Genomic DNA, 21,790 nt, shown 5'->3' with positions numbered 1-21,790 from the left:
ATAAAATATCTTTAAGAAATGCTGTATCATCATCCTTTATCTGAAATGTGGTTCTTTACCACGGAATTGTAAAGAAATTTCAAAATTTAGTAGTAGTAGATTGAATCCTAAGAAAAACTTGTTTTCCATTTTCTGTTCAATAAAATGTGTAAACCATTCCCAGGGGTCTGAGTGTTGATAACAGTATTACTTTTGTCTCAATAGTTTATTTTTTGAATCAAAATGCTGAAGATAATCTTTCTAAATATATCCATAGTAAGGCAAAACATTACCAGAACACCAAATAGAAAATGTTGATTATAGTTCATTGTTTTTAAATTGATTCTAGCAGAGAACTGTTAGTAAGATAAAAGCAAATATTTTATTATTTTTTAAAATAAAATCATGGACTTTTCACTAGACATCTCAGTACAATTAGCTCTTTTTTCTGTGGCAAAACATTTCTGTGAAGTATGTTATCAATGTTATCAACAGTTGTCAATGATATTTATTGTGAGATAGTTTTTGGAGGGGATGGTGGCAGTTGATTGATAAAAATGACTACTTCATTTTTTTCCTTTATTTTTTCAAATATGTCTTAGATTTTCTTTGTTTTTGTTTTTTGATCAAGACTAGCCTCAGACCCTGATCCTATGCCTTTTACAAAACTGAGATTAGCAATGCCACTTATACAAGACTATGCCCATCTTCTCTATTGGAATAGGGTCTTACTAAATTTTTGTCTGTATGATACACTTAATCTTTGGTCTTTGCACTTTGTGGCACCTAAGTAGATGGAATTATTGCTGATGTCCCCTGGGACTGGCCTCTTCATACTCTTTTCTTTTGATATTTAGCAATTACTTACACTTAAAAATTCCTAGAGACATCCAAAGACCAGTCACAACAAAATGAATTTCAAGATTCATGTAATTCTCATCACGCTAATGGAAACTTACCAACTTAAAAAAAACTGATTCAATCAACTTGATAATATAGTCAAGAACAATTTATAAAAATATACATACAAGTTACAGTGTGTATTTGCTTGCCATGATCAGTGAGAGTGGTTAATACATAGTAAATGTGGATTTTTATTTACAGTTATTTTTACTGAAGGACTGGATTGTCATCAATCACATTTTGGTCTAGTCATCTGGTAAATTCTTATAATTATTTGCTGTTTTTATTGTTGAGTTAGAGCCCAGTTTGATGACCTTTTGGTAGTCACTAGAAGTGTATTCTTGGTGTGGGGGTGGGTGGGTAGAAAGTAGAAGTTCCTGAGCCTTTGTTTTGGTTCACTCCATACCATCTGGGTGAGCTAATCAAGGTCAAGTTAAACAGTAATTTGCCTAAAGTGAGAACTGAGACTGTGTCTCACAATTAAGTACCAAGCCAATTCAATGGCATCGAGTGATCATAAGCTTCCTAGCAAGAATGAAATAAAATTACTTTTGAACTAGTGAAAATATTTCACTACCAGTATGGCATTACTGTTGCCAGTCAGAAAATGAATGCTGGAGAAGGGTCCTGGGATCCTCACAATGCCCCGGCCAGCATCCCATTCCCTCTGGCTCACGAGAGGTAGGGTTGGAAGAATTCGTATTCACCACATAACACAGACAGATTTTAACTTTTGACAAGCTTCTTGAATGTTTGGGACTATGGACATTTGATATTGGTTTTGTCATTGCCATATGCTTTCCTGGGACAGTGATTCTCAAAGTGCAGACTAGGGAAACTTAAGTGTTCCCAGGACTCCTTTTGAAATCCCCTTTTTCCACTGATGTATCACATGGAGTTTGATTTTGTTCATCTGTTTCACAACACAGCATAGATTCAGCAGTCAAATGCAGAAGCAGAGATGCCAATCTGCTCATCCTGTACTGAGCTAGACATTACAGTGATTTGCAGAAGTATAATAGTTTACTTAAAATATATATAATTATAATTAATTTATAACTATTATATATTATATAATTAATGATTATAATTATATATAACTTTTGCTCTACAAAACATTTCTTTTCAAACAATACATTTTTGTTTTCCCAAATTGCTTTATTTTTACTACATAAAAAATTTGCTCCTAGACTATTTTGACTATAAAGAAATTTACAGAGCAAAGAATTTGAGGCTGCAGAAAACCAGAGAAGATGAAGGACTTTGTTGCTCTAGTCTCTTCCCAGAGTTCTAGCTGACTATTCAAAGATTTGTCAATAACTTTAAACTATTTATAAATAGTTTAATAAAATACCTTTCCCTATGCAAAAATGCAGTCACTTGTACACATTTATAGTTTGCAATCTTGCTAATTTACATCAATTTATGTATGCAAAGATTTTTGGTATTAGCTTTTCTAAATAAAAAATGGATTTCACTAGAACTATAAAAACATACCCAATGGGCTGGGGATATGGCCTAGTGGCAAGAGTGCCTGCCTCATATACATGAGGCCCTGGGTTCGATTCCCCAGCACCACATATACAGAAAATGGCCAGAAGTGGTGCTGTGGCTCAAGTGGCAGAGTGCTAGCCTTGAGCAAAAAGAAGCCAGGGACAGTGCTCAGGCCCTGAGTCCAAGCCCCAGGACTGGCAAAAAAAAAAAAAAAAAAAAAAAAAAAAAAAAAAAAAAAAAACAACCAAAAACATACCCAAAAGAATCAGTTTTAATTGATAAGCTAATATCTAGTGATGCTGTCAACTTTTGGTTTAGAGTGCTTCTGAAATATTTTCAGCTGTACTGGTTTTGTGTCCTATGTATTTATTAGAAATCTTTTTTTCACATTATAGGTATTTCTTCACTTTCAAAAGAAATAAAAAGTAAATAGTACCTTGGATATTACTCTCAAATTTTATCTTTTATTTTACAATTCTTATTTCAATTTTGAGAGAACAATGACTGAAGGGAATATCATTTTCTCATATATGAAAAACAACAGATAAGCAAACAAAAGACCCAAGAGAGTATCTTTACAACACTGGGGGACCAGATTCACTCTGATAGGACATGAGGACAAATCCATTTATCACAAACAGACTTAAGGGAAGTTGTGTATCTCAGTTCTGATAATTGGAGAAAGGAAAGTTGCTTCTGGAAAAACCAGATATACAGTCCTCACCGGGATTAGTACTTTAACTTACGAGATCAGTGTAGTCAGATACTTCAACCAAATATTACCTTAAGAAGTATCAAAATGGTGAGACAAAGGATAAAGGGTGAACCAATGCAACAGCAATACTCACAAGACAACACATTGAAAATTAACTGTACAACTTGGGTGGGGGAGTTGGAAAAGGGGGGGAGAAAATGAGGGAGAAGGTAACATGCTTGAAACAAGAAATGTATTCACTACCTTATATAACTGTAATCCCTCTGTGCATCACCTTGACAATAAAAAAATAATAATTAAAAAAAGAAATACCCCTGGTGATGTACAGAAGAAATGCAGACAGTTTTTGCAAGGTACATTGATTATGAGAGATAAACCAATTTATTTTTTTTGGACAGGAGACAGACCTCTAAGGAGATTTATTGCAATATGAGAGGTAAAAACCACAATGAAAGGAATAAGGACATGCTAGGGAACAAAGCAGTGTAAAAGTCTAACTTCCTAAGGTAGTTGGGAACACTTTACAAGGGAGGAGGAAATGTTCCAATGTTCTTTTTTGGAGATAAACCAATTTCTTAATCATTAAAGTATGAAAAAGCAATAAGCACATATCTTAGAACCAAATGCAATAAGTAACTAGAATTTACAAGTATATGGAAGTTAACTGACTATTACTTATAGGATTATTTGTATTACATAATACTTTATTAGACATGCTAACATATTTTAGTAAGTATAATTCAAGGGCGTGTAGAAATAAAATTAATATAATTATGGGTAATGTGGACCAATATTTTTGGTTTGTGTACTTATAAATTCATAATAAAAGTGTATGAATTAACATGCAGATCCTCAAATCAATGTGTCTGATAATCACATTTCTAGTGCATGCTATTTATTTTCCTGATCTTTGTCTAAGTGTGCTCACTTGGAATATATTTTCATTTGTTATTAATAAATTACTGTAGCCCCACATTGTAATAGGAAATTTCATATCCTTTAATAGTGAAATTATAAGTACATAAAATTGTGTCTACATATATGTGTGTATATATATATGCATGTATACTCAAACAGAATAAAATCTGGTATATGCAGGGAGAATTCTAATGGTGAAATTCATTTGAACAACTAACTTACAGTTTAACAAAATAAAGACTGGGAAACTGAAATGGGGTTGTCAGGAGTGGGGAAAGTCAAGGGGAGAAAGGAAAGACTAGTGAAGATTCAGTCTATTCATAAACTGATACACTGAATTAAAACCCTTTGGGGAGGGCTAGGAATATGGTCTAGTGGTAGAATGCCTGCCTCATATATTAGAAGCACTGGGTTCAATTCCTCAGCACCACATACAAAGAAAAAACCAGAAGTGGTGCTGTAACTCGAGTGGTAGAGTGCTAGCCTTGAACAAAAAGAAGCCAGGGACAGTGCTTGGGCCCTGAGTTCAAGCCCCAGGACTGGCAAAACAAACAAACAAACAAAACCACCTCTTTGGTACAACTACTTAAAGGTAAAATTTTAAACCAATTAAAAAACAAGACCCTAAATAGAAAATTTAGGAGTACACCTTTAAGATCAACATCTAAATTATAAACTTGCCTACATTACAGCTTGACGCCATGATGCTGGCATGTAGTAGTACACAGGTATGTTCATGTACTCTGCCTGAACCTCCACTTCTGTATATAGAACCACTGGCAGCTGTAAAGTTTTTACTACAACTGCCATCTAAGATGTAAAAGGAATACCACAAGGTCCTGGGGAGACAGGAGCAGAAGTATCATCTCTAGAGTTAAGTGCCCTAATGGAGTCTTATGGCTTGAGGTACTGGTATCTGACCCAAAGATATCTCTAGCCAGCAGGCATCTTATCCAAACAAATGTGGAAGTCAAACAAGTCCTTCTCAATTGGGGATGTTTTGTATTACAGATATGACAAGTGAGACAGTGACAGTGCCTGCTGGTGCACTGAACTCCATGCTTGAAGATACAGGCACCTTTCCCCACCCTCAACCTCTTTGTCGAAGCACACAGTGGAGAATGTGAAAACTCATCTTTTTCTATTAGCTTCTGATGCTCTTTGAGATTCCTGCTTTTTCTGCCTTCAAGTAATGAGTTATGGATTATATAGTGCTTGAATGTAACTGGCACTTTAAGAGGAGTTTAGAGACCCATGTGGAAACACTCAAAGCAGATGACAATCAGAAAATGAACTAGGCTAAGAAAAATGCCAGCCTCCTTGCCGTCTTACAACTGTTCTCAGAGTGGAAGTATGAAGTACAGCCTTGGGAACAGCACTTCTCACACGGTAATTGGGTGAAGTGGGTTTGACTAGAAATACTAAATAAAGCTTGTCTCTTGAAATTATGGCTTTGATACAGAATAGCACTTGTTCTTGTCATTCAAACACCTATATCCTGCTTCACAAAGAAAGAACAAACTCATGGATGCCCAGATACCAGTTTTCATTTTACAAAAAAGAAGTAACCAAAATGAATCAATTTGTAAGTATCATTAAACCCATAAGCAATCAGTTCTGTCAGTTTGTCTTAGAAAACTTAATGCTTCTCCTTTAATTCAGTGACATTCAGAACCCTGGTATTATCATTTCTCCCTCCTTTTGACTAACAGACTTGTCATATTTTAAATTTATATACATATATGTCAATCCATATATATATATATATAAAACAAATACCAACACATGAATAAAAGCATGGGCATATTAATAAATGTATATAATATGAGTAACATTCAACTCTCAATATCGATTTCATTAGAAGTGTGTTCTTATATGTGTTATGACCTTATTTTATACATATTATTGCATAGTGACAGATCTCTTTTATTTGGTCAACCTTTCTATGAGTTCCTTTTGGGTGCAAGTTTGATTAAAAACAGAAAACTGAGGTTGAATTGTTAAGTCCTATATTCCTCCTTACAGAATTTCATTTGAGCTTGCTTATTTGATTCATATTCTTTTTTAATTTTGTTTTCCAGAAGACTTGTGTTTATCCAGGCTCCAAATGTCTGCTCTAGCAAGCCTTTGAGAGAAGTCTGCTGCCAAAATTTTGAGCAAAATGTCTGTTAGAACTCACCTCCCCTTCTCTGGGCCATGGCCTTCCATTCTGGGTGTATTTACTTTGATTCTGTCGTTTCTTTTGTCCTCCATCAGCGAATTTGCACAGTAAAGGCTCACTGGGGGCTGGGAAGATAAGAACCAATTCCACATCAGCAAACCCTCCTTAGATTATTTGACACACAGTAATTCTTTGTAAGGAATATCTTTTGAAGTAACATCTCAGTCTGAAGAGTTATTTGGCCCCTTTTAAATCTCAACTTCGTTGGCTGCTGTTAGAACTGGGCTTCAAAAAAGTACTGGCAGACCATAAAAGAGTATAATAAATATTGTTGAAGTAGAATATGAACTTTTCTTAGAAGAGGCAAGTGAGCATGTGCTCTAGCAGTGAAGTTAGAAGCAGGCCCATAATCAGTCCTTGCTTGTGGGTGATTATTTCTCCTCCAGAGAAACTGTCCCTGCGCTACAAAAACTGGAAGATTCAATTTTTGGAAAGGATATTTGGCAGTTTGTTTCTAAAAAGGGAGAGGTTTTGCTAAATTGCCACCAAATTAGCTTTATTTTCTCATTAATCCTTTGCAGTTTCAAAAGGGCTAGAAGCTGACCCAATCCTTTCCACTTCAGTTCTCCAGTAAAACCTACTCCAAATCCCAGAGAGAATAATTACTAGAATATTAAGTGAACATACATGAGAAAATATAGCCAAAATGGATGGAGCAGCTCCCTGGGGCAGTCAGTCTTTCACCTCCCTCCATAGGATTTTCCCTAATCTTTAAACAACTTAGTTCTCTCCTGGTGGTATTCTAATGTCTAATGAGAAGCCTGTATAATAGCCCACCAGTCCTCAGCTCCCAGAAATGACTTGCAGGAAGTAATATATAATATGTTTGTCTTAAGACAAAATGCAGGGGGCTGAGTCCTAGGTCCATTTCCAGAGTGAGAAAGGAGATGCTGCTATGTTCTAGAAACCCAGCCCCTCAGATCCATAAGCTCTGTAAAATGGGAATTTGGAGCAGGTAAGTCTCCCCTGTTTTGCTTAATTCTGGCCAGGAACAAATTGATTTTCTTCCACTAATTTTTACTTACTGGGTGTCTGGTAGAGGGGCAGCAATACAAACCTTAGTTTCAGGTAACAAAAGGAGATGACTAGAACTCATGAGTCCTAAACCTATTATGGAAGATGTCTGTGTCATTAATAAATTTACTTCCTAGAAATAAGTAGCCAAACTAAAATATGTTGAAATTATTCTCCCAAACAATGACATTGGAAAATGACAATTTGTAAAAACTCCTACAAGGCAATATTATTCTTTGATAACAGCTGACATATACCTTACTAGAAAAGAAAGTCATATTGTTCTAACAAACTTGGTGCATACTGTTAGCATTTCCCTAGCCACAGGTCCTCAGCTCCTCCCACTAGCCCCCAGATCCACCCATACCTAATGAGCCACTCCTACTCACTACCTAACTACTTCCCCTTTACCCCTAGAGAGAGAGAAGCTGCCACCTGGATAAGGTGCAGATGCCATGTAGCTCCCTCTCCCGTGGGAACTATGGCCCCACTAATAAACCTCCTTATGAACCTTCTTCTCCTGCCTGTGATTATCTCCGCATGGTCCTCTGGGATGGCCGATACCTATGCTTTCACATACAGTACAACAATCGGAAAGGTTAGTTTGTTGGTTTGTTGGGAGCAACTAAATATTATTTTGTTAAGTTTACAATCTGAAAAATAAAACAAATCACCTCCTCTACTCACCAATTGGGAAAATGTGCCTAAGCTGTGTGTCAGTGGCTTATACTTATAATCCTTGCTACTCAAGGCTGAGAGCCAAGGATCACTGTTCAAAGCCAGCTCCAAAAGGAAAGTCAGTGATACTCTAATCTCCAGTGTACCACCAACAAGCTGGAAACAGAGCTGGGGCTCAAGTGTTACAATAATAGTTGTGAGCAGAAAAAACTCAAAGGCAGCACCCAGGTTCTGAGTTTAAGAAAAAAAAAGTGTCCAGCTATCAATTGTAGTAGGTCTAAGTTTTTAGCCTCCCCTGTGTCCTTGCTTTATTCCTAGAAATATTGAACAGTTCCCTCACTCTTGTCTTTGTTCTGATCTGCATGTGATTGCCTGGGTGAATGAAATGCTAGCAAACGCTGAACTATGGTTAAGCAATGGGTTCTTCCTCTGTATGGCTATGTGGGTATTCCCAGGCAGCTCTGCTGGAGGATACAGTGCAAATGTACAAGATCCATCCAAGGCTACACCAGATGACCCAATGGCGAGCAATCCCCAGGCATGTAAATCTGCATCTGAGAGCAGCAGAGGTGCAGAGCTGTCCTGTAGTCGGCCACAGAAAATCATGGAAGTTCAAGTAACAACAGGAAAAGACATTTCACAAATGTATAAACTGAAGAAATCTTCATTGCTTTGTGTCATTAAGATTTTCTAACTGACAACACCATTGTCTTAAGAAACAATTCACACAATTTGTGATATCCATTCTTCTTTGTTTCTACCCCTAGATAGAATTATCTCAATTCAATGAAGCCAGACGTTATTGTGGAAGTCTTCAGTATTTCCAAAATCAGCAGTGGAAAAAAAAAATACTGGCAAACATGTGTCTACAAATAAGTATGCACAGACAGGTAACTGTAAACAAGCATTTGAAAAAAAAATAATTTGGCTCTCCAAAACAAAATTTTGTCCAACCTTTTTTTTTTTGTGTTGGGATGCTACTGGGCCCTGATCTCAGGGCATTGTGCTCTTATCTGGCTTCTAAAGACTGGCATTTACCACATAAACCACAGCTCTTCTCCTGTATTTTTGCTGGTTTAAGAGGTAGTTTTCTCTCAGATTTGCCTGCCTGTGTCTCAGATTTCAGCCTTCTGAATTACTAAGATTATGAGTGTGAAAAATTATGTTTTCAGTTTATTGTGAATATTTTACTGTGCCAATTTTTAAAATTTTATTTAAAGATGATGTACACAGGGCTTACAGCTGTATGAGTTGGGTAATGAGTACATTTCTTTTTGAACAGTGTTATCCAGCTTCCCCCTCCCATCTCTGCCCCCCTCCAAGTTGTATAGTTCATTTCCAACATAGTGTTAAAATCAGTGCTGAATTGGTTCACCCTTGGTCCCAACATTTCTGTGCTTCCTTTAACCCCTCACCAAATCAGATAGATTTATATACAAGACATAGGGCACAGAAATTAAATATAGTATAGAAAAGGAAATAAAGAAAAAAAGGAAAGACAAACAATGAAAACAGTAGAATAAGAAACCTCTTGTTTCCATTTCTTGGAGTTCAATTCAATAGCATCATTTTATATGCTCACATGCATCAAAAGAGGGTATTCTTAGGAAGGGACAACAAAAACTCAATAACTATGTGCCTAATTTTTAAATTAAATTTTATTATCTATTGCCAAAGACATAGGTAAGGTTTGGTACTATTGGCAGTTTCAGGCATCTACTGGGGTCTTCGGATATCCTGTGAGGATAAAGGAGCTATTGCATACTGGAGGCATTCAGTATTGCCTACCTGAACAGAAATGCCTTTAAAGAGTGTTCTCTAATGAGCCTGTGACTCCCTTGCCTTTGGAAACTACAGTAATCACTAGACTACACCTTGGAATGTCTGTTGATTGTTGGAACATTTCCACTAGAAATAATTTCAGTTCTTACTCCAGATGGAAAAGTTGAAGGCTAAAACACGATCACTGTGTTCTGATATTCAGTGAGTAAGAATATTTTTGCAAGATTTCAAAACAATGTTTATATACTATGTAAACCATTGCTCTCTGAAGATTATTTTCCCTCTTGATATCTTGAAGATTTGAGGTACAGCCACCCATTAAATGGGATGTCATGCTAACATGCAGGTTCATCACTGGCAAAATAAATTTCTCCAAAGAGGCAAATAAATCTAGAAGTACCTTACATTTCACACTCCAGTGAATTGATTCAACTTTCTGTGGGAGGGGTGTCATCTTGATGTGCCTCTGTCAAGAATTTTTTTTAGTACATACTAATTCACACGCATTCACAACCTCCCCACTACAAATTCATACATCATTGTATTCACTGGTACACAATTAAAGGCAAAAATAAATGCCAAAGACCACTATCCAAGGAAAAATCTTCTTTTGTATGCTAATAACTGAGGTTATTCATTGATACTAATAACTAAAGTTTCACTGAAAATTCCACTTTTACATCCCTCACACTAATTCATGAGGTAACTAGTAGTATTCTCTCCTCCCTAAGTTAGGGGAATTTCCTTGCCTTGCCCCAAACTCAGGTAGCAGTAAGCCATATGTTCCCAGTTTGCAGGGAAGACTGGAATTTTATCTGTCAGCACCATCCTCAGAGAAGGAAGTGCCATATCTGTGCACTCCATTCCAATGCATTGAATAGGCTCACATAAGAAGTTCCATTCATAAACAGAGTCAGATTTTCATGGTTTGCAGTTCATGACTAAAAGGTCACCAATGACCCAGTGTATCATGGGAAAGAATGTGATTGTCCTCTTGCATGTCCAGTACTTGGGGGAAAAACATCTTGTCACTCCTTTCCTCAGTCTTCATCTCACTTTTCCCTTAATGTCATAAGGATTCTGCTACTAACCTTATATTTGTATTTTAAAAGACGTCAATTTGCTTACTTTGTTCTTATATCATTCCTGATAATTTCCAAAATTTTATTTTGCCTTTGGCAGCAATTCACATTTGCCACAGAAAACCCTGTTATTTTCAAAGTTCATTAAAATTTTTAATGTGTTCCCCTAAAAGGCTTCCAATGAGAAGTGATGCCACATTCTAATCAATGGATCTCCACATGGATTATTGGGTGGAGAGGTCACCCGGTCATGTTCTGGAAAGACGTACTTAGCTACATGGTTACCTCACACCCCATACACACTCTCTCTCTCCTCAGCTACCATGGAGATGAATAATTTTTATTCACCACACCACCTTAACTCAATATGTTTTTTTTGGGGGGTATGGTATTTTTGTTGTTGTTTATTTTTATTTTATTTTATTTTTTTTAACATTTTTGGTCGTGGGGCTTGAACCTGGTGCCCAGGTACTATCCCAGAGCTTTTTGTGCTGAAGGCTGGTGCTCTACCACATTAAGCCACAGCCCTGCTACCGGTTTTTGAGTGGGTAGAGATAAGATTCTCACAGGAATTTTTCTGCCTCAGTTGACTTAAAACCATGGTCCTCAGATGTCAGCCTCCTGATTAGCTAAGATTACAGGCATGAGCCACACGTGCTCTACTTCAACATGTTTCAGAGTCCAGCCTGCAAACCCTGGGTTTTGTAGGTCAGATCCAGCCTGACCTATAGTCATTGCAATGCCCAGATAAAAGTTGAATAATGGTGAAGGGATATGAAGGGAAGCTTATTACACTGCATGGGCAGCTCTGGGAAGAGGAAAACGATTTCCACTCATCTACCTAGACATTTGACTTAGCTTTAAGTAGGAGGAGGAATTGGGGTAGAGGGAAGAGGTATCATAAATAGTCCCAGTCACAGATAAAGTATTGTGGTCATTTGTCAACCACAGGTGGTCTAGCAGGTCATTGTCTCTGGATCAGAGCCATTGACACCTGGAAGGGGTCAGGTTTTACCTGAATTCCAAGATGGCTGCATATTGAAGGCTAAAATTTTAATCCTGCCTTCAGTTAATTCATAGGCCCCAGACTGAGTACAGGCTCCTCTCAGAGGTAGCTGTCAACACCGTTAGTAATCTGTGCCATCAGGATCCAGAAACAACAAGCCAACCAGGCTTGGACTAGAACCTTTGAAATCATGAACCAAAATAACCTATCTTTTTAAGTTTTACATATCGCAGATTTTAGCACAGCAACGATGCATCTTTATATCTATATCTATATCTATCTATCTAGCTAGCTAGCTATATTCTTAAAACTATGTGATGGCTACCTTGGGCACATGCAGATCCCTCCTGGAAATCTGCCAAATTATGATCTTTCATTTCCCTAAGACCAGCATTCTGTCATTACCAAGAACTCTTTTCCCAATACAAATCCTAGAAAATAAAATTCTTAACCTCGTGCTTTGCTCTTGAGCAATCTAGCACAGGCCTACCTATCATTTCTCTTCACATAGCTCAGGCCTGTCATTGTTCTGTCTTTCTATTAATCTCCTTGTTTCACCATTTTACATTTGTGTGGGTGCCTTCATTAGTTTCTTTGTTGGAGATATCAGGAACCTGGGATTTTCACCTTAGCCACCACCCTCTGGTAGTATTACTGTGTGAATAACCCATACTTGTCTTAATAGTAAAATACAATGTTGATGGATGTGAACTTTTACTGAACTCTTGCAAATAAATGATGAAATAATGGTAATCCTAACTGGGTAATAATAGTTAAAAATAAAAGCAGAAAGATAATGGACTACTCATTAGAGACAATTTTACTTGAAATAGTAATATAACCTCACTGTGTTCCTTTGGAATGGAGGCCACATTCTGGGTTGTGTTATGACTGACCAGCTGGCAAAAAAAAAACCCTGAAGGAATAATACATCTTCATTGTTAAACATGAGCTCCTCTGATTTATAAGATGATTTTAGTAGCACAGAAATGCTGTATTGCCTCCAATTTTCATATTGCAGAATTATGGTGCCAATTAATTCTGCTTAGTCTCTTTTAACAGTAGTTAAGATAGAGACTAAATGAAAAAGAGGCCTTTGTGGGAGCAAGAGGCTGTTATAAGCCACAGTTTGCAATGTACTAGAAGGTATTATGGTCTATCATGCAAATACATAGCATTTAAAATATAATTATAACAATGCAGGGCAATAAAGTTTCACAGTAATTATGAAGGAGTAATTACTGTTTGCTTGCCTAGTTGAGTATTTCTAGTTTTTCAAAACGTATACTAAACACTGAAATACAATATTTAAACACACACAGTGATCCAACAGATTCCAGGATTTGTTGTTCTAAACAAACCAAGAAATAATACAGCAAAGATTATTGCTCAGCAACTTATTTTGATTTTCATTTTAAAACTTGAAATACGTTCATTCTCGAAGGTTACTAGGATTGTTCTCTGATAGCTTACCAAGAAGTAAAAATAGTGCCTTCTAATATGTCTGCATGAGTTTTATTAGGAAATATTCACCAATCTCACTATACATGATACAAAAAACTGCCCTCCTCCTCCTCCTCCTCCTCCTCCTCCTCCTCCTCCTCCTCCTCCTCCTCCTCCTCCTCCTCCTCCTCCTCTTTTCTTCTTCTTCTTCCTTTTCCTCTTCTTCTTCCTTTTCCTCTTCCTCTTCCTCCTCCTTCCTTCTTTCTTCTTCCTTCTTCCTTGTCCTTCTCCTTCTCCTTCCCCTTCCCCTTGCTCCTCCTCTTCCTCCTCCTCCTTCTCCTTCCTCTCTTTCTTCCTCTTGTACTGCAGTAAAAGTAAAGGCCTCATGCTTGCTTAGCTTGTTTGATTAGCTGGTGGTCTACCACTCAAGCCTGCTTCTAGCCCAGATTTTTCTGTTTTGGGTTTTGTAGGTGGATTCTCAAGGCCTTTCTGTTTATGCTAGCTTCCAACCACAATCCTCCACATCTCAGTCTCCTAAGTAGGTAGGGTTACATGTATAGCCACCAGTACCTTCTCAACACATACATTTCTTAGGGATATGCACATGTATATATTTCTAGATGTAAAACTATCAAGCTCTAAATAGAAATTACAATTTGCATAGTAAAAGTTGCCTCTTTCAACACAAAATCAATATAGTTCAGATTTAGGAAACCTTTTGTATATGGTAAAGGAAACAATTTGGTTGCATTTCCTTTTTAATCACAACCTCTTTACCATATAATGTTTGTATACTATAATAGGTATGCTCTAATAATTTGAATAGTAATTAGTTGTGATAAAATTTTATCCTGAAAAGTATGCAGATCTCACCTGTTACAGGATTTGGACATAAGAAAATAGAAGGGGGGCTGGGGATATGGCCTAGTGGCAAGAGTGCCTGCCTCATATACATGAGGCCCTAGGTTCGATTCCCCAGCACCACATATACAGAAAATGGCCAGAAGTGGCGCTGTGGCTCAAGTGGCAGAGTGCTAGCCTTGAGCAAGAAGAAGCCAGGGACAGTGCTCAGGCCCTGAGTCCAAGCCCCAGGACTGGCCAAAAAAAAAAAAAAAAGAAAATAGAGGGAACTTCACAGGATGGGTAGAGTTGGGAAAGATGGGGGACAATGATGAAAGAGGTGACATTGATCAAGATTCATTGTACTTACAAACTGCCATGTTGAATTGAAATCCCTTTGTACAACTAAAGATATTTTTTTAAATACTAGAAGTAAAAGTATTATTAACTTTCACCCTATTTGTGGTAATTAGGACTGTGTTCTTAAGACTTCTAAGTCACTGCTGTCCCCAAATGCTTACAATGCTTACATTCTGTGTTCTTTACAATCTGGAGTAAAAGGAAATAAGTTCTATACAGCTCTTCTGATGGATGCAGCAAAAGAGAGTTGGTATTCATTAAAATATGCCTGCAGTGATTCTCTGGCCACAGGTTAAGATTTGAACTGAAAACTAGGCAGCCAATGAGATATTTCAAATGTTTTAAAAGAATAAACAGATCACATGGCTAGTGCTGGCAAGGGTCGAACACATGTTAACTTCTATCATGGCAGCCAAAAGTAGCAGGGGAATATAAATAAGAAATATGGAAAAATATAAATAGCATCCTTGAAAAAATTATTTGCATTCTTGTTCCTAATTGAATCCCCTACAAAATGGATCACAGTTTATGTTTACTTTCATATGTAATCCTCTACTATGGAAAATAGCCTTACATGAAAGAAAATGTCCCATAGAGATGATAAAAGCAGGTAACAAATATTTGTCTACAGTAAGATGAACAAAATCATTTTATGAGAAATTGTATTACAGACTCAACAACAAACTTATAATCACTTCTCTATTTTAAGAATGCAAATACATTAACAATTTGGATTTTTTAAGTAAGATTTCTTTTTTCTCTGTCTTTACTTCCTTTTTCTTTCCTTTCTCCCTTTTCTCCCTCTCTCCTTCCTTCCCTTCCCCTCTCTTTCTTTCTCTCTGACTGTCTCTGTCTCTCTCTCTTTTTTTTTGTTGTTGTTATTGATGTTGCATGTCGACCTAATGCTTTCACATGGCTTTTTCATCCAAGGCTGGCCCACTCTGATCCACAGCTCCACTCTGGCTTTGTGCTGGCTCATGAAGATAACAGTCTCTGTGGTTTGTCTGCCCAGGACTGCTTTGAACCTCAATTCCCAGAGTTCACCCTCTTGAGTAGCTAGGAATATATACTCCAGGTACAAACGCTCCACGGATAATTCTCTTCTTATCTAAGAGGATGGCTTTGAAGAAAATCTATACTCCATGAGGTATAAATGGTAGTATTATTCTTTCAAATAGAGAAAATTGATGTCTCAAGTAGATGAAACAGAATTTTAACCAGGCACAGCAGGGCTCAATAAAAATAATACATTGACCTAGAAAATGGAAAGTACCAGCATGTACAAGAAACAGCAATTGACATAACTAACCACACATTAACATTCCTATGGACTGAAAAGAAATATATCAAGGAAAAGATTTCTAAGGTGAATATTCTTGAAAAACAGCAATCTACTTATTAAACAAACAGAGCATTCTGATCATGCCTCCTTTTTAATTTCCCAGGCACTGTTTTCAGTTTAGGCACAGTTATTTGAGCTCTGCTTGTCACATTTATATATTACATAGAAGATGGAATTTTTTATTAGAAAGAGATGCAGAAAAGAAAATTATAACCATAACCTTTAGTAGACAAATGCTTTTCATACTAAAACATATAAATACATGAATGGAATGAAAACATGATAAAGTTAGCAAATCCCAAGTATTTGAGTAGAATAAAACAGAAATTTCTCTCTTTTAATGATTCCTCTGAGGAAAATGTATAACTTCTAATCCATCCAATACTTTTCTTTATAATTTCAAAGAAAGCAATATTATTTCACATGTATAGTTTATCTCATATGCGAAGAGCTTTGCATATTTGCACATACAATCATTTTGAATGCTTATCAGAATTGTAGCCTAATTAGATGTGCTACAATTTATAAATGTTTATCAAAAGTAAATTAGCATTATCTCATTAAATTTTATCTCATGTGATAGACAGAAATACATCATTTTCTAACAGAATTCAAAATAAATGTAGTCCGACTGACAAAAATCACTTTTTAAGATCTCTTCTATAATGAAACTTGAAAGAATTGGAGAGTAGAGCACAGGCATTTTGTCCTTTAAAGGAGCAGAGGGATTCCATAATTTCCATGTATAAATCAACCAGCTTATTGCAAAAACTAAAAACTGAAAATTTACCATTCTAAACCCAGCAGTTACTGCACATTTTACATAGAATTCATGTTTAGTGCACTAGTAAAGAACAGATCCACTGGAGAAAGATGGCAAAGAATCTTAAATTATAAAATGGAGTTTCTTTTCTTTTCTCTTTTTTTCTTCTTCTTTTCATTTCCTTTCTTTCCTTTTTTTCCCCTCCTCTCTTCTCTCCTTTTGTTTCTTTCTTTCTTTTTGTGCCAGTAATATGGGTAGAACTCAAAGCTTGGGCACTGTCCCTGAGCTCTTTTGCTCAAGCTTCGAGATACAGCTTCACATCTGGCTTTTTGGTGGTTAATTTGGAGACAAGTGTGTCATCAACTTTTCTACCCAAGCCACCTTTGACACTTGTCCCTCAGACTTCAGCCTTCTGCTTAGCTAGGATTGCAGGCATGAGCTACCAGCACCCAGCAACCAAGTTCTTTTTTATACACACAGATGATCACCTAACAAGGAATCAAGCACATATGAACCCCCCAAACTGCATCCAAATGTTATGAAAACATACAAAAATACCCTAACATCTCAATTTCCCTTATGCTCTCTAAACATGTATTTCGTATGCTACAGACTGAAAGAATTCCCACAATGAACTAAACTAAGTTAGTAGAAATAGATAGAATTTCCATTTCTAAGTAAATGCTAAGTAATAAGTAAGAGGTATCAGTGAACAATGCTAGAGTTATCAGTTGGGGAGCTTTACCTTTTAGCAAGGGAACTTTTACAAAGGCAAGAATTTAGGATTTTCTCAAAGACAAGGTACTGAAACTGAGAACTTGAATTCTTCTTATATAACCTGCATTGTAAGTTTAACCCAGGTTCGAGAAACTTCTTTTTCAGAGACATTAAAAATCATCCAAGCTATAAACAGTGGTGACTAAATCAATGCAAGGAATCACTTTTTTAGAAAGTTACTTGGCAGCCTAGCCTAAAAAGGATTTTTAAATGAAAACAATCCCTGCAAATATTCAACTCTTCTTTCATAGGAACTGAAGGACAAAAGGCTTAGGGATAAGAATACACCAGAGAAGTTAGCAGTGGAAGAATCCATTTTTTTAGATAAACACCCTTTTCTACTGACAGTAAATCATAAAGGTACCTTATATGGATCCTAGCTGCCTCCAGAGCTTCCTAAAATGCAAGTTTTATGCTTACAGAGCACAAGACTGACTTAAACCAAAGCCCTAACACAAAAGGCTGTTAACCTCATGGCCCAGGTATGTACTGCCCCATGCTTACTTAAATTCACCAAAGGGTTGTGATTTGCACACCTGTCCAGACTCATTGTCACTGCCTGCACTCCTTTCTTCTCTTCCTACTCACTTTGATACAGTTTCTTGACTTTTTTGTCCATCCCTCAAAGCCATGAAAAATTTCACCAAAATCCATTGTAACACATTAATTTAACTTATTCATTCATTCTTGCCAGAATTACATTCAAAAGTCAGGAGTTGTATCACTTTGTTTTGTCAAAACTGTGTTTACACTTTCACCTCTAGTTTGCCCAGCTTCCTTGTTCAGGGAGAACCCTTCCACCTGAGCCCAGCTTTTTGCTGGTGATTTTGAAGATGGAGTCTTACATCAAACTGGCTTCTAATTGTCAGTCTCTAGATCTCAGATTCCTGAGGAGCTAGGATTACAAGCATGAGCCTCCAGTGCCCGGCCAAAACTCATGTCTTAATGGATCTATATTTCAGATTTGGGGCTATCTGTGATAAGTCTGAGCAGGAAATGAAGCTGACACACTCCTAGTCTTTAGGGTATCCTTGCTGGCAGCAAAGAAACTATAAAATTAGTTTGAAAGCCTTTATGTCGATTTCAATTTCTCTCGTCATGCATCTACTACATTACCCTTCTAGCCTGGCATCTGTGAGAAGTCTCAACTCACTCATATATACATCATTATCTCAAGGTCAAAAGCCTGTTAAAGGTAGAATTTCTGTTACTCTCCTAAGTTCCTAGACCATAGGTGTTCACACACACGTACATATGTTTGCACACATAATATACCTATCCATATAAAGTAGCTCTTGGAATGCAAGTGGTTACACTTACACACGTCCATATTTATGTGCTTTCATGCACACACACATATATACACCAGGCACATTTAGGATATTGAAAGATATCACAAATGTCCTAAGACTTGATGACAGCAGAGAACTTACAGCGAAATTAGTGATGACCATAGCACTGAATTCAGTTGTATAGTAGATCGATGCTCTCAGGTTTTAAAAATATTTCTGCAAAAAACATCTCTGAATTTCTTCATAATAGATGTAATGTTTAATGAGTCTGTCATAAAGGCTTTCTTATCTAAAGTAGGCACTGGAAACTTTTCCATGTTTTCTAAGACCATCACAAACTTAATTAGTCATATGTTGGACATATTCTGTGTAATTGTGGTTTGGCAATATACCCATTTTTACTTAAAATTATCATAATCAAAGAAGTACATTTTTGTATTGGACATAATATATATTTCTTGGGTTTGTAACAGATATAAAGGAAAGGGTCATACTTAACCATTTAAGAACTTATAACGGTTTTATCAAAAGAAAAAATAATGTTTTAAGGAGTTCTTAAAGAATGTAGGGGCTGGGAATATGGCCTAATGATAAAGTGCTCGCCTCATAAGAATATAATTAGAGACATAAATATAATTCCTAGATGACAATGGACTTTTTCTGCATCTCAGTGTCACATGTAGTTTGGGTGATGGCAGGTGCCAGTGGCTCATGTCTGTAATCCTAGTTACTCAAGAGGCTGAGAGCTGAGGATCAAGATTCAAAGCCAGATAAGGCAGAAAAGTCTGCAAGACACTTTTTGCCAACTAAACAACATCAAAGCAAAAATAGAGGTATGGCTAAGATAGAATGTCAGCACTGAGTAAAATTTCAAGTAGTTCAAGTTCCATTACTGGCACAAAAATGAAGGAAGGAAAAAGAAAAGGATTGGATGGATGGGAAAAAAAAAGGGAGAGAAGAATGAACTAATTTCCTTGGCTTATTTACAACTGGGTGATAGGAATTTTTAACTCATAGGATTACATGAGCATTGACCTCCAAGCCTCCTATATATAGAACAGGTAGCAGAGCAGTGTGTGTATGCTCAATGAACAAAGCATTGGCAGTAATTACATCATTTTGCGTGCCAAGTAGGATCATCATTTTTAGGACACAGAGAAACGCACAAAACAAACAGGTATTATTAACATTGTGAGGCACATCCAGACAGTATTCCTTTTACATATATCTTCCTGGATCGCCTCGCCTCTCATTTGAATCCTACCATAGAGGAAGTCTTGTGAGTTGAAAAATTGACCTGCAGGCATTACTCTGATGCATCTCAGACAGGCGGAGAGGTCACAGGTTCTGTTCTGAGCTCTAAACTTAAAGTGGTAAGAAAGACAGTGTCCTTTTCATGTGCATTATGATCTGCTTTGCCAGGGCTGAGGTCATGAAAGGATCTAAACACACCATTTACTATAACATGTACAGAGCTGTTTCTTTCTTATAGAGGTGGTCCACAGAGACACTGTCTGACTTACCAGGTAATGTACAAGGCAAAGCACTGTGCAAGTGTTTCTGACTTTATCAATGAAGCCCACATCATTCTTCCTTCATCTATGTGCATGAAACTACTCCCTGATAGAGGTAGTGAGTTGCTCCTATTTTAGAACTGGTCATATTGTATTGGAATGTCACTTGGGTAATGTCCTAGGCCTTCAGAACAGCAGGGGGGAGTCCTCTGCATGACTCCATAGAGAACCAATGACTTAATTCATCATTTAGAAAGTTGTTCTTAAGGAAACTAGATCCAGTTGCTTAGGAGACAGAACCTCTGCTTTTGTTCAAATTATAATGAGAACAGCATACAATAATGTGTTTGTGTCTAGTAGGGGCACAATTGGAAATAATATGAATCACATATATCCAGGCAGTGACAGCTAGTGCATGTAATTCTAACTTACTCCTGAGGCTGAAATCTGGAGGATCTCAAAGAAAAGTTCATGAGACCCAATGCCCAAAATAACTAGCAAAAAAGCTTGGATGGATGTGTGTTGCTAGTCCATGAAGTTGTGAGGCCAAGTTCAACCTTTGGTACCAGCAAAAAAAAAAAAAAAAAATAGTTAAGTACACTTTACAAGCTCATATAAATTTTAAGTCCTAATGTTCTTTTATAAGGTAATTGCATGGTTACCTATTTTGAAATTAAGCTTCTTCTGTATTTGAGACAGTGCTGATCCCCGCAATTCCTTTGCCAAAACAAACTGCTTTGAATTGGAATTAATTTTGAGATGAAAAAAAGTAAAGCTCAGAGAACATAGCTGACATGAGTAAGCATGCATTCTAAAAAGTGTTGGACACAGGAATTATTTCTAGGTCTCTAAATATTATATAATTCATCCTATAGTGGCTCCTGTATCATGTTAGTTCCTCCCCCCCTTATACCAATCTTGAAGCTTTTCTCAATTGTCATTCATCGTTCATTCATTCATTCATTCATTCATTCAGTAATCACTTCTAGAGCACTTGGTATGCTGCAGACATCATTACAGATGCTATGGAGCTGGAATAATGACCGCTCTTGTCATAAAGATTATATCATAGGAGAGAGTCAGGTCAATGGACAATTGAATATATAAATATAATTTTACTTATGGTAAGTACTAGGAAAACATAGTCAAAACAATACAATGCACAGAGGGTGACCAGGAAAAGTATATTATTTTAGATCTAGCAATGTGAAATGCTCGCTCTTGCCAAAGACCTCAAAGAAAGGCTGGAGGAGCTTTGGAGACAAGGAGTAATAAAGTGTTCTGGGAAAAGAAACAGAAGGAACATCCTGAAACCAGTGGGTGCATGGGTCTTTGGATAATGAATGGGATCTGAATGAAGAAAAGGAATGATACCAGGAGTCCTCTCTTTCCCACTTTAATGCCACAGTTAAAGGATCCTGGAGTATAAAGGATCCCTGAGGAAGAAGATTCAAAAACCTAAGCATTTTCATTTTTAAAAGAATGTGTTGAAGGAAAGACTCCCTTAGGTGCCTCACACTACAAATAAATGAAAGTCATCTTTATTCTTTGAGGTGCTCAACTCCTAGAGACAATGGGGATTGGGAAAGAGATGGAAATTTCCTTTAGTTAAGTGTGAAGGAGCCCAAAAAAGCAATAACAATGTGAGTTCAAAGAAACCAATGTTT

General features: G+C 36.8%; 1 protein-coding gene across 7 annotated transcripts in view; it reads right to left on the bottom strand.

Moving 5' to 3' along the window:
• The window catches only part of Rbms3 (RNA binding motif single stranded interacting protein 3), a 760,386-nt gene that overhangs the window by 146,550 nt on the left and 592,046 nt on the right, over nt 1-21,790 (bottom strand). For all 7 annotated transcript variants that reach the window (XM_048348593.1, XM_048348596.1, XM_048348594.1 and 4 more), the window contains one exon: nt 6,189-6,295. In XM_048348593.1, coding sequence (XP_048204550.1) covers nt 6,189-6,295 — 107 coding nt within the window. The remainder of the gene's footprint in view (nt 1-6,188; nt 6,296-21,790) is intronic.

Source organism: Perognathus longimembris, chromosome 6 (assembly GCF_023159225.1).
Source record: "Perognathus longimembris pacificus isolate PPM17 chromosome 6, ASM2315922v1, whole genome shotgun sequence".
NCBI lineage: Eukaryota > Metazoa > Chordata > Mammalia > Rodentia > Heteromyidae > Perognathus > Perognathus longimembris.
Note: the sequence above shows the minus strand (reverse complement) of the source record. Positions and strands in the feature narration are given on the sequence as shown.